Source organism: Schistocerca americana, chromosome 9, assembly GCF_021461395.2.
Source record: "Schistocerca americana isolate TAMUIC-IGC-003095 chromosome 9, iqSchAmer2.1, whole genome shotgun sequence".
NCBI classification, from domain to species: domain Eukaryota; kingdom Metazoa; phylum Arthropoda; class Insecta; order Orthoptera; family Acrididae; genus Schistocerca; species Schistocerca americana.
Genome location: NC_060127.1, coordinates 76,318,592 through 76,333,064, shown reverse-complemented (window position 1 = coordinate 76,333,064; position 14,473 = coordinate 76,318,592). Strand labels below are relative to the sequence as shown.

Here is a 14,473-nt window from a genome sequence, read left to right as displayed (position 1 = left end):
ATAAATAAATTGTCATTCTTTCCCACACTGGTATCCGGCTTCGCTGTATTAATTGAAATTCAGTTAGTTTTACAAAAAAAATAATTTTGTTCTGACAAAAATAATGAAGTATGTGGTACCTATTTTCAATGTCGGGCGGTACTGTACCCTTTCAGTAGAAGTAAATATCCTCGGAGTAGTGAGGCAACTTAAATCACTTAACAAATGCAAGTCTTCTGGTCCAGACTGTATACCAATTAGGTTCGTTTCGGAATATGCCGATGCGTTAGCTCCATACTTAACAATCATATACAAACGTTCGCTCGACGAAAAATCCTTAACCAAAGACTGGAAAGTTGCACAGGTCACACCAATATTCAAGAAGGGTAGTAGGAGTAATCCACTAAATTACAGGCCCATATCGTTAACGTCGATATGCAGCAGGATTTTAGAACATGTGTTCGAACATTATGCATTACCTCGAAGGAAACGGTCTCTTGACTCACAGTCAACATGGGTTTAAAAAACGTCATTCCTGTGGAACACAACTTGCTCTTTATTCACATGAAGTGTTGAGTGCCATTGACAAGGGATTTCAGATCGATTCCGTATTTCTGGATTTCCGGGTGGCTTTTCTCACTGTACCACACAAGCGGCTCGTAGTGAAATTGCGTGCTTATGGAATATTGTCTCAGTTATGTGACTGGATTTGTTATTTCCTGTCAGAGAGGTCACAGTTCGCAGTAACTGATGGAAAGTCATAGAGTACAACAGAAGTGATTTCTGGCGTTCCCCAAGGTAGTGTTATAGGCCGTTTGCTGTTCCTTATCTATATAAACGATTTTGCAGACATTCTGAGCAGCCGTCTTCGGTTGTTTGCAGATTACGCTCTCGTTTATCGACTAATAAAGTCACGAGAAGATCAAAACAAAGAACGATACACGAGATTGGAACAATAGAGTATTGTGCAGGTGGTACGATGAACCCTCTGCGAGGCACTTTAATGTGATTTGCAGGGTATCCATGTAGATGTAGATGTAGATGTAGATGTAAAGGAAGACATCTAAGCAATTCAGAGGCGAGCTACAAGATTTCTTACCGGTAGGTTCGAACAACACGCATGGTTCGGAACTGTAATGGGAATCCCCGGAGGGAAGGCGACATTGTCTTCGAGGAACACTACTGAGTAAATCTAGAGAATCGCCATTTGAAGCTGACTACTCAATGATCCTACTGCCGCCAATATGCCTTGGACGTAAGGACCACGAAGATAAGATACGAGAAATTAGCACTCATACGGAGGCATATAGATAGTCGTTTTTCCCCCGCGGTTGGTGCAGGAAAGGAAATGATTAGCAGTGGTAAACGGTACCCTCCCCCACTCACTGTGCGGTGGATTACCGAGTATAGACGTAGATCTATATGGACAGTATCAGCACCAAAACAACGCTAATATGGCGCCGTAAGTTGGGAATTCGTGGGCGATCTGGAATTCCAAAACCAGTCACTACTGACGGAAATGCTCGTAACAGGAAAACGTGGTGCTGAAACCACAAAACCAGGAGCATGGGGCAATGGAAGAATGTCATGTGGTCGGATCAGTCTTGTTTCACTCTGTTTCTAGCTTCTCGCCGAGATTACGTCCCAAGAGTGAAACATGCCAGGGGGTTCAGTGATGATTTGGGCAGATATATTCTATGGGTATTCTATGGTTATTCTGCCAAGTCTTATTGCAGCCAATGATTATGTGACCATTTTGGCTGATACTGTACTCCGTCCGAACAGTCCCTGGAAGGCCCAACGGTACCGACCGGCCGCCGTGTCAACCTCAGCCCACAGGCGTCAATGGATGCGGATATGGAGGGGCACGTGGTCAGCACACCGCTCTCCCGACCGTATGTCAGCTTACGAGACCGGAGCCGCTACTTCTCAATCAAGTAGCTCTTCAGTTTGCCTCACAAGGGCTGAGTGCATCCCGCTTTCCAACAGCGCTCGGCAGACCGGATGGTCACCCATCCAAGTGATAGCCCAGCCCGACAGCGCTTAACTTCGGTGATGTGATGAGGACCAGTGTTACCACTGCGGCATGGCGGTCGGTATTTTGGCTGATGATGCAATGTTTGTTCTCCATGGCGATGCTGTGTTCCAAGACGACAGCTCACATCGTCCAGGACTGATTTTGTGAGCTCGAGAATGAATTGTCACATCTCCCTTAGCCATCACAGTTACCATATCTCAATATTATTGAGCCTTTGTGTTCTACTTTGGAAAGAGGGACGCGTGAGTGCTATCCACCTCCATCACCACCACCTTAATTCTCTACTATTTCGCAGGAACCATGGCTTTAAGACCACACAGGATTTGTATTTGTCCATTCCGAGACGACTGGAATCTGTATTCAATGCCAGCTGTTCTATAACACCGTATTTCCATATCTTTGTCAATCCTTTGCATGACAACTCTTGTTCTCTACGTACATAAACGATACAACGGATGGGAAGAAAAGACAGGATGAGCTGTAATCTACGACGTAAACTCATGACGCTGCGTTATACGGTAAGGTGTCGTCGTTGGGTGGCTGAAGGGGGATACAGGATAACTTGGATACAATTTCTGTATGGTGTGATGTATGGCGGCTTTCTCTGAATGTGTAAAAATGAAAATTAAAGCTTGTGAGTTGGAAAACATCCACGTAATGTTCGAATACAGTATTGCTTGACACAGTGTTGAGAAAAAGTTCCGAATACTTCAAGAGGTGGTACTACTGATCGAAACATGAAAAAAAAGTCTAAAAAACATGGATCCGGAAATGCATACATCCTGAGACAAGTCCAATAAGCATGGGTCCGGCGTTTGACGTGGTGTGCATTCATGACAATGAACCCCTCTGACCTCCAGCGTAAGGAATGACGCGCCCTTCGAGGTATACCTAGTTTTTGTTGTAGCTGCCGGCATGCCTTGAAGAAGCAACTCTGTAGTGTTTGCACATCGTTGGTTGCCGTGGCGTAGACCAATTCGTTCAAGTTCCCCGTAACCAAAGGTCTAGGACATTGAGGTCTTGGGAACAGGAGGCAAGGTGTACTACTGTGGTAGGCGTCGGCTTCGTGTCTACACTCTTACAATTACAATACTAAAGTTTCATGAAATTGATGGTTTCCTGCGTACGTAGTTTGAATGCGGGAAAGCTACTACAAACAGCATAGTGAAATCATTATTGTGGCCAAGATAGATACGAAGCCCACGCCTACCACAGTAATACAAGTTTATATGCCAACTAGCTCTGCAGATGACGAAGAGATAGATGAAATGTATGACGAGGTAAAAGAAATTATTCAGGTAGTGAAGAGAGACGGAAATATAATAGTCATGGGGGACTGGAATTCGATAGTAGGGAAAGGAAGAGAAGGACTAATAGGTGAATATGGACTGGAGGGTAAGGAATGAAAGGAATGAAAGAGCAAGCCGCCTAGTAGAATTCTGCACCGACCGTAACATTGTTATAGCTAACACTTGGTTCAAGAATCATGAAAGAAGGTCGTATAAAGAGGCCTGAAGACACTGAAAGGTTTCAGATAGATTATATGATGGTAAGACAGATTTAAATTGTAAGACATTTCCAAGGGCAGATGTGGACTCTGACCACAATCTATTGGTTATGAACTGTAGATTAAAACTGAAGAAACTGCGAGAAGGTGGGAAATTAAGGAGATGGGACCTGGATAAACTGAGAGAACAAGAGGTTGTAGACAGTTTCAGAGAGAGCATAAGGGAACGATTGTCAACAACGGGGGAAGAAATACAGTAGAAGAAGAATGGGTAGGTTTGAGAGCTGAAATAGTAATGGCAGCAGAGGATCAAGTAGGTAAAAAGACGAGGGCTTGTAGATATCCTTGGGTAACAGAAGAAATATTGAATTTCATTGATGAAAGGAGAAAATTTAAAAATTCGATAAATGAAACACGGAAAAGGAATACAAACGTCTCAAAAATGAGATCGACTGGAAGTGCAAAATGGCTAAGCAGAGGACAAATGTAAGGATGTAGAGGCATATATCACTAGGGTTAATAAAGATAGTGCCTACAGGAAAATTAAAGAGACCTTTGGAGAAAAGACGACCACTTGTATGAATACCAAGAGCTGAAATGGAAAACCAGTTCTAAGCAAATAAGGGAAAGCAGAAAGGTGGAAGGAGTATACAGATGGTCTATACAAGGGCGATGTACTTGAGGACAATATTATGGAAATGGAAGAGGACGTAGATGAAGATGAAATGGGAGAGATGATATTGCGTGAAAAGTTTGACAAAGCACTGAAAGACCTAAGTCGAAATAAGGCCCCAGGACTAGACAATATCCCATTAGAACTACTGATAGCCTTGGGAGAGGCAGCCCTGACAAAACTCTCCCATCTGGTGAGCAAGATGTATGAGACAGGTGAAATACCCTCTGACTTCAAGCAGAATATAATAATTCCAATCCCAAAGAAAGCTGGTGTTGACAGATGTGAAAATGACAGAACTATCAGTTTAATAAGTCACGGCTGTAAAATACTAACACGAATTCTTTGCAGACGAATGGAAAAACTGGTAGAAGCTGACCTTGGGGAAGAACAGTTTGGATTCCGTAGAAATATAGGAACAGGTGAGGCAATACTGACCTTACGACTTATCTTAGAAGAAACATTAAGGAAAGGCAAAGCCTAGTTTCTAGCATTTGTAGACTTATAGAAAGCTTTTGATCATATTGACTGGTATATTCTGTTTCAAATTCTGAAAGTGGCTGGGGTCAAATACAGGGAGCGAAAGGCTATTGACAATTTCTACAGAAGCCAGACGGCAGTTATAAGAGTCGAGGGGCATGAAAGGGAAGCAGTGGTTGGGAAGGGAATGAGACAGGATTGTAGCCTATCACCGACGTTATTCAATCTTTGTATCGAGCACGCAGTAAAGGAACTATTGTTTTCATTAGCAGTAAGTCGCTTAACGTGCAAATAATAAATAATGCAATTTCACCTTTGTCCTAGGAACACTGATATAGCCGGCCGCCGTAGTCGAGCGGTTCTAGGCGCTTCAGTCCGGAACCGCGCTGCTGCTACGGTCGCAGGTTCGAATCCTGCCTCGGACATGGACGTGTGTGATGTCCTTAGGTTAATTAGGTTTAAGTAGTTCTAAGTCTAGGAGAATGATGACCTCAGATTTTAAGTCCCGTAGTGCTCAGAGCCATCTGACCCATTTTTGAGCTTCACAATTTTCTGGAATTATTTTGGTTAATGTGCAATGTGATATTCGAGTGCTGTGTAGTAAACTAGAGTAGCTCTTTCCTGAGTCAAGAAGTCCCAGTGCCACAGTTTGCCTGTCTTCTGCACGTTATACATTTCTCAAAAGATTATTCTCTTTTGTAATATGAGAAGCCACTTTACTGAGCAAATACTGAAATACGCTCTCACCCATTCGTAAGTAATTTACGTCCTCCAATAGCAGCTCTCGTAACACATGTTGCTGAATGCTTTTACTATGTCGACGTAATGCCAATGGCTTCATCCAAGTATGTTTCTTTTTTTTCGCCTCTTTTAATCCAAATACACACGCTGTGCAATTGTGGTACTAGCAACTGCAGCGCATAATAAGAGGTTGTTGTCCGCCATCTTGAAATATGATGAACAATATGACGGCAGTGTATATTATAGCGCGACGTCAAATATCTTCGTCAAACAAATTTGACTAGTATTTGATCATATCTTTGACCGGCCTTAGGACAATGAAGCAAAATGTCACGTTAATGGTTTATGGCAGCAGACCTCCGACGCGAGTGCCTTTGCTGACAACACGACATCGCCTGCAACTCCTCTCTTGGGATCGTGACCATTATGGTTGGACCCTAGACTACTGGACAACCGTGATCTGGTCATATGAGTCCCGATTTCTGTTGGTAAGAGCTGATGGTAGGTTTAGAGTGTGGTGCAGACTCCAGGAAACCATGGACCCAAGTTGTCAACAACTGTGCCATCTGGTGTTGGGCTGAGTTTACGTAGAATGAACTGAGTCCTCTAGTCCACCTGAACCAGTCATTGACTGTAAACGGTTATGTTCAGCTAAATGGGGACCATCTGCAGCCATGTTCCCAAACACATCACCGGGCTCCATATGTTACTGATTGGTTTGAAGAACATTCTCGACAGTTCGAGTGAATGATTTGATGGTCAACACCGCCCCACGTGACTCACATCGAATATTTATGCGGCATAATCGAAAGGTCATTTCGTGCACGAATTCTTGCACCAGCAACACTGTCACAATTACGGATCTCTAGGGAGGCGACGTGGTTCAATATTTCTGCAGGGGACTTCCAATGATTTGTTGAGTCCATGCCACGCCGAGCTGCTGCATTACACCGAGCAACAGGAGGTCCTACACGATATTAGGATGCATCACTTGATTTTACCGGCCGGGTTGGGGATTTTCTCCCCACTGGGGACTGAGTGTTTGTGTTGTCCTCAACATTTCATCATCATCTGCATCATTCATGACAGTTGCTGGATTGGACTGAGTTAAAAATTGGACTGGGTAAAATTTGGGACTTTGTACGGGCGCTGATAACCACGCAGTTGACCGCCCCCCAAACTAAACATCACCAACTTGATATGAAGATGATATCTATTCCCAAAAGAACAGATACCATTGATGACCGTGCAGCTTCTCTAGAATGAAATGATAATTAAATCGAAACCCTTAGCCGCCGACAGGTGTTATTGATATACATCAATGGGGACAGCTGAAAATGTATACCCCGACCGGGACTCGAACCCGGGATCTCCTGCTTACATGGCAGACGCTCTATCCACCTGAGCCACCGAGGACACAAATGAATAGCGCGACTGCAGGGAGGGACTTATCTCTTGTACGCTTCCCGTGAGACCCACATTCCCAACTGTCCACAAGCTACATTCGCAGTGTTCCTAATAGATATTTGCCCATTCACTCATTACTCTGTGCTCTCGGCGACTCAGATGGATAGAGCGTCTGCCATGTAAGCAGGAGATCCCGGGTTCGAGTCCCAGTCGGGGCATACATTTTCAGCTGTCCCTACTGATGTACATCAAAAACACCTGTCGGCAGCTAAGAGCTTCGATTTAATTATCATTTCATTCTAGAGAAGCTGCACGGTCATCAATGGTATCTGTTCTTTCGGGAACAGATACCATCTTAATATATAGTTAAACGCTACCCAGCTATTGACCTTCTTCTGGCGCGAGTAATGAGTGAATGGGCAAATATCCATTAGGAACACTGCGAATGTAGGTTGTGGACAGTTGGGAATGTGAGTCTCACGGGAAGCGTGCATGGGATGAGTCCCTGCAGTCGCAGTATCCTCTGTGCCCTTGGTGGCTCAGCTGGAAGCCGGCACGCTAACTCAGCGTGTTCGGTCAGAGGGTTAGCTGCCCTCTGTAATAAAAAACTTAGTCCATGGATCAATGACGAACTGAAACGGGTGTCTTGCAACGTCCGCCCCGAGCAGATACAACGAACAAAATGAGATCAATTAAAAAAAAAAAAAGAAAGGAAGATGGTTAGAGCGTCTGCCATGTAAGCAGGGGATCCCGGGTTCGAATCCCTGTCGGGGCACACATTTTCAGCTGTCCCCATTGATGAATATCAACAACAGCTGTCGGCAGCTAAGGGTTTCGATTTAATTATCATTTCATCATCAACCTTACTTTTGTCACGTCTGCGGAGTAATCACATTAATGAGAATAAGAGTTTAATAACTATCTTGCACTTGTTTAGTGCTATAGCCACCTCACGTCCAATTTAGCTGTGCTCCTTTTCTATGAAGCAGTACCGTGTAATGAACATTACATTTCTTACTTTAAATCAGACAGTGCGCGTCAGTGAGAGATAACAACAAACTAGGGCATATTTAATCTCTGTATGTTATGCTCGTGATTAACTACATTACATATTCTAGCTGGATTGTGCTATAGTTTAGTATCTAGTTTCAAAACAGATTCCAGTTTAAAGCAAAGTCACCGAGCGAGGTGGCACCGTAGTTGCCACACTGTACTCGCGTTCGGGAGAACAACGGTTCAGACTCGTGTTTGGTCATCCTGATTTAGGTTTCCCGTGATTTCTTTAAATCACTTCAGGCAAATGCTGGAAAGAGCTCGCCGACTTTCTTCCATATCCTTCCCTAATCCGATGGGATCGACGATCTCGCTGTTTGGTCCCCTTCCCCAAATGAACTAACCAACCAACTTAAACTCATATGAAACAGTCAGTTTTCTTGATTAACAGTGCTTTTGCCTGAAATCATTTTGGCTAATTAGGCAACTGCAGTTTCACTTTACAACCTAAATACCATTGGTTCGAGCCCCATTGACTTAACTAGTGCCCCTGTCAAAACATAACCTTTCAGGTAACGAAGCATAGTCCGATTCTTTCCCATTAGCACATTCGCAGTCAAACTTTTAATTCCTTTAGAAGAGTATCATTATCGGGGATTACTTACGCAGTAATAACTGGTAGTGTTGTAGTCTCAGCACTGAGTTACACAATGTTACAAATACATTCGGATCATCAGAAGTATCTTGACACGTCTGTACAATTGGATGCTTTAGTTCTTCAACCCTATCAACAAGAGTGCAGTACACTTCACTTCTTAGATGATCCCAGAGAGAAAAGTACAGAGAACTGAGATCTGCTGCTCTTCGGGGCACGATATCGATTGTGCTCAACGTGACCATCTTGAACCATGTTGGCTTATTACATGTCGTCTTGAATAGCATACACTTCTTCTATACCGCTAACCCAGAGCGCTGTAACAATCCAGCTACTTTCAAAAAACTCTCGGAACTGGGTTGAAAAACGAGCACCACAGTCAGTACAACAATCGATTTATATGAGGGTGAGTCAAATGAAAATTTTTTTTAAAAATATTATTTATTGTGCAGAAGTGGTACAAAGCTGTATCACTTTTCAACATAATCTCCCACAACGCTTACAGAATGCATAAATTCCTTTAGAAAATACACTCCTGGAAATGGAAAAAAGAACACATTGACACCGGTGTGTCAGACCCACCATACTTGCTCCGGACACTGCGAGAGGGCTGTACAAGCAATGATCACACGCACGGCACAGCGGACACACCAGGAACCGCGGTGTTGGCCGTCGAATGGCGCTAGCTGCGCAGCATTTGTGCACCGCCGCCGTCAGTGTCAGCCAGTTTGCCGTGGCATACGGAGCTCCATCGCAGTCTTTAACACTGGTAGCATGCCGCGACAGCGTGGACGTGAACCGTATGTGCAGTTGACGGACTTTGAGCGAGGGCGTATAGTGGGCATGCGGGAGGCCGGGTGGACGTACCGCCAAATTGCTCAACACGTGGGGCGTGAGGTCTCCACAGTACATCGATGTTGTCGTCAGTGGTCGGCGGAAGGTGCACGTGCCCGTCGACCTGGGACCGGACTGCAGCGACGCACGGATGCACGCCAAGACCGTAGGATCCTACGCAGTGCCGTAGGGGACCGCACCGCCACTTCCCAGCAAATTAGGGACACTGTTGCTTCTGGGGTATCGGCGAGGACCATTCGCAACCGTCTCCATGAAGCTGGGCTACGGTCCCGCACACCGTTAGGCCGTCTTCCGCTCACGCCCCAACATCGTGCAGCCCACCTCCAGTGGTGTCGCGACAGGCGTGAATGGAGGGACGAATGGAGACGTGTCGTCTTGAGCAATGAGAGTCGCTTCTGCCTTGGTGCCAATGATGGTCGTATGCGTGTTTGGCGCCGTGCAGGTGAGTGCCACAATCAGGACTGCATACGACCGAGGCACACAGGGCCAACACCCGGCATCATGGTGTGGGGAGCGATCTCCTAACACTGGCCGTACACCACTGGTGATCGTCGAGGGGACACTGAATAGTGCACGGTACATCCAAACCGTCATCGAACCCATCGTTCTACCATTCCTAGACCGGCAAGGGAACTTGCTGTTCCAACAGGACAATGCACGTCCGCATGTATCCCGTGCCACCCAACGTGCTCTAGAAGGTGTAAGTCAACTACCCTGGCTAGCAAGATCTCCGGATCTGTCCCCCATTGAGCATGTTTTGGACTGGATGAAGCGTCGTCTCACGCGGTCTGCACGTCCAGCACGAACGCTGGTCCAACTGAGGCGCCAGGTGGAAATGGCATGGCAAGCCGTTCCACAGGACTACATCCAGCATCTCTACGATCGTCTCCATGGGAGAATAGCAGCCTGCATTGCTGCGAAAGGTGGATATACACTGTACTAGTGCCGACATTGTGCATGCTCTGTTGCCTGTGTCTATGTGCCTGTGGTTCTGTCAGTGTGATCATGTGATGTATCTGACCCCAGGAATGTGTCAATAAAGTTTCCCCTTCCTGGGACAATGAATTCACGGTGTTCTTATTTCAATTTCCAGGAGTGTATTCTTTTGGTAGTCCGCGCAATCACTCATGCACGGCGTGGCGTACCTCTTCATCAGAACGGAACTTCTTTCCTCCCATTGCGTCTTTCAGTGGTCCAAACATATGGAAATTACTTGGGGCAAGGTCTGGTGAGTATGGTGGACGAAGAAAACACTCAAAATGCAGGGCTGTGATTGTTGCAACTGTTGGACGGTCAGTGTGGGACCTTGCACTGTCATGTTGCAAAAGGACACCTGCTGACAGCAATCCACGTCGCTTTGATTTGATTGCAGGCTGCAGATGATTTTTTAGGAGATCTGTGTATGATGCACTGGTGACAGTGGTCCCTCTAGGCATGTAATGCTCCAAAATGACGCCTGTTTCGTCCCAAAAGAGAGTCAGCATAACCTTCGTGCTGATGGTTCTGTCCGAAACTTCCTTGGTTTTGGTGATGAGGAATGGCGCCATTTCTTGCTCGCTCTCTTCATTTCCGGTTGGTGGAAGTGAACCCAGGTTTCGTCCCCAAGTAACGATTCTTGCAAGGAAGCCATTACCTTTTCGTTCAAAGCGCCGAGGAAGTTCTTCACAAGCATCAACACGTCGTTCTCTCATTTCAGGAGTCAGCTGCCGTAGCACCCATCTTGCAGACACTTTGTGAAACTGGTGCACATCATGCACAATGTGGTGTGCTGACCCATGACTAATCTGTAAACATGCTGCAATCTCACTGAGTGTCACTCGGCGGTTTTCCTTCACTATGGCTTCAACTGCCGCAATGTTCTGTCGAGTCACAACTCGTTGTGCCTGACCTGGACCAGGGGCATCTTCCACTGAAGTCACACCATTTGCGAACTTCCTACTTCATTCGTAGACTTGCCGCTGTGACAAACATGCATCACCGTACTGAACCTTCATTTGCCGATGAATTTCAATAGGTTTCACACCTTCACTACGCAAAAACCGAATAACAGAACGCTGTTCTTCCCTGGTGCAAGTCGCAAGTTGTGCGGCCATCTTTATACTGATACTGCGACGGTATGTGTGCATCTGCACTATGCTGCCACCTACAGGCCATTCTGCACGCTGTTTGTAGCACGTTTACCAACTTACAGGATAACGGCGCGAAATTTCGATTTGTTATTACAAATGTAGGGTTTTCATTTGACTCACCATCGTAGTATCTCCTACATGAACAAACCGAGACCATAATCGAAAGTACACTACAAGTTTCCACTGACATAAATGGAACTTATTGTGTTCTCTAAGATCCCACCAAATCAGTCTCACTGCTACCTCAAGATAGCTAACGTGTCCACATTCTAATATGAGAACTTAGACCGACTAGCTAGTGCTCGATAGCTAGGCCACTGTCTTTCTGACAAAAATCTGAGAACGAGTTTGTCATCCTCTCCCGATTCGATTAACGCCACACTCTTGAAATCTCAGCTCCGCTCCATAGCGTCGATGTGTCCCCGTCCTACTTTAGCAAAAGCTTTTTGGCAGACTCCCAAACTTCGTGAGTTACTAACACCACTCCACTGAATTGTTTTAACATGCCGATCTTCTGGCTAATCAGCTTCCAGCGCAGAATGTAGGCACTTGAACTGGCCATTCCCTGCTAACGCTCACGGTACTCGCTGTTAGGTACTGCTCTCTGTCAAGCCTTTGAGAAGCTTCTTTTCCAGAGGGTATTAGGAAACACTGGCCATTCTGTGTGTTTATAAACAGCAGGGCCAACGAAAACCACCAGCCTTTAGTTAGATTAAGTGGAGGTTGACCTATTATCTCCAGGCTGGAGAATATTCCACATCATCTTTAAACGGGATAAACAGTGCTAGAATTCACAATAGCAGCCGCATTAGCCAACGAGTGTGGCCAGTAACTGACATGTTACTACTTTTGCTTATCATCACCTCTTTTCCTCCTTCCTCAATTCATCCTTGACCTGTTGCTACATCTCTTTCTTTCTTCCTCCACCAATACAACAAAATCTTCCTCTTTATTTGCTTGATTAATGTTTTAACTTTGGTCATGAATTACACTGTAGCTCTTATATTTTTGGTTTTCCCTAGGGCGTTGTGACATTTCAAAAATGGTTCAAATGGCTCTGAGCACTATGGGACTTAACATCGGAGGTCATCAGTCCCCTAGAACTTAGAACTACTTAAACCTAACTAACCTAAGGACATCACACACAGCCATACCCGAGGCAGGATTCGAACCTGCGATCGTAGCGGTCGCGCAGTTCCAGACTGTAGCGCCTAGAACCGCTCGGCCGCTCTGGCCGGCATTGTGACAGTATTTGTAACTTTTGTATCTCCTGATTAACAGAGGCCAGTGTTGCACTGAGTCTCTTCGAAAGAGAGTGTAATATTGACGAGTGCTGCATTGCGTTTGGTGTTTACAGAGTGTACTGACGCGCCCGTGGCTACATAGCAAGTTCCTGTTGAAGCTGACCTCCAAAGGTCGTAATGTATTCAAGTATAAGCGGATGCTGGAGGATGCGACCATGACCTTCATCACCATGAGGTCGGCGACCACAGAGGAGGGGTTTACCAGCAAGCGCCTGAATCTTGTGGAATCTCTAGTTAAGCCAGGAGGGCAGCCAGTAATGTCACTCAGCGAGATTCGGGATGAGGTGAGTCAGAGGCAGAGACAGCCAAGTAGGCTTCCTCTTCATTATTCTCTTCATCTCGATTATTCCATGCTTCTTCCTCGTTTTTCAATTCATCCACATCTTTAGCTTTCTCCTTCTCCTCCTTCTCTTTCACCTCCTCCTCCTCCTCCTGCTCCTCATCCTTCTTCAGCTTTAGTCTGCCTTCTTCTTCCACTTCTACACAGCTTTTTCTGCTCTTCGTCCTGTTCCACTTCCTTTACCTCATCTGCACCTCTCTTCCTACTCCCATACTTTCACCTTATCCTTGCTCTTTCTCGACTTCTCCTTCATTGTTCCTCCGCCAATACTTCCAAATGTTTCTTCTCATGCCCATCCTCCATTACCTTATTCAGCTTCACTTCATCCTCATTCTCTCCAGCTCCTACTTCTGCTGCACTTCCACATCCTTTTCATAATCCTCCTCTCTCTTCCTCCTCACTGACTTTATCCTTTTCCTTCTATTTTCCTTCATTTTTCCTCTGTTACTTCATCTAACTGTTGCTCCTTCTGCTCATCCTCCACTGCCTTATTCATCCTCATCTTCCTCAGTGCCTACACCTACCACACTTCCACTTCACCTCTCTTCCTCCTCTCTCACTTTATTCTTCTCCTATTTCTACTTCTGCTTTATTCTCCTTCACCATTTCATTCAAACCTCCTGCTCAATCTCGACTGCCCTATTCCCATCTCATCATCTTCATCTTCTTCTATTCACATCCCTACTCTCCTTCCCTTTTCCTCATCATCACCTCTTTTCCTCCTTCCTCAATTCATCCTTGACCTGTTGCTACTTCTCTTTCTTTCTTCCTCCACCAATACAACAAAATCTTCCTCCTGTACCTTACCTTCATCCTTCACATCCTTTTCCCATCCTTTACCTTTATATCATCCTCTTTTACTACATTCCACCGCTTCTTTTTCATCTTTATCATTGCCCTTCTTCCACTTCTCTTTTCATCCTGTATTCTTCTCCATCTTCCACTTCTCTTTTCATCCTGTATTCTTCTCCCAAATCTTTATTTCATTTTCACCCTTTCCTAATTCTTTGATTCATTACCATCTTTATTTATCGCCTTCTTCATTTCCTATTTCAACCTGCCTTCACATCATACTTTCTTTCTTTCTTTCTTGAATTTTCCTCCTCATCCTTCCTTGCTTCATTTTCAACCCTTACTCACATTCTTCTGCCCCTTTCCCTCGCTTTTCTCCCCTCTCCAAAGCTTTATAGTTCCCTGCTGCCTGCTATTGCTTTGAATCCACTTTCTTCTCCCAGTTCTTTCCTGATCTCTTTTCTATTTCTTCTTCTTCTTCTTCTTCTTATCTTCTCATCAGTCTTCTCCTACTACTCCACTTCCCCCTCTATGTACTCATAGATATTTCTTTTCTTCTTCCCAGTATTTTTAGTCTTCT

The 14,473-nt window shown here is 45.2% G+C and overlaps 1 protein-coding gene and 1 non-coding gene across 2 annotated transcripts in view; one reads left to right on the top strand and one right to left on the bottom strand.

The window, feature by feature from the left end:
* LOC124551102 (cytochrome P450 4C1-like) overlaps positions 1-14,473 on the top strand; it is a 166,656-nt gene that overhangs the window by 87,234 nt on the left and 64,949 nt on the right. The window contains exon 5 of the mRNA XM_047126033.1: positions 12,815-13,045. Within this exon, the coding sequence (XP_046981989.1) occupies positions 12,815-13,045 (231 nt within the window). The remainder of the gene's footprint in view (positions 1-12,814; positions 13,046-14,473) is intronic.
* Trnat-ugu lies at positions 6,761-6,834 on the bottom strand. Its single transcript has one exon. It is a non-coding gene; the product is annotated as a tRNA-Thr (tRNA).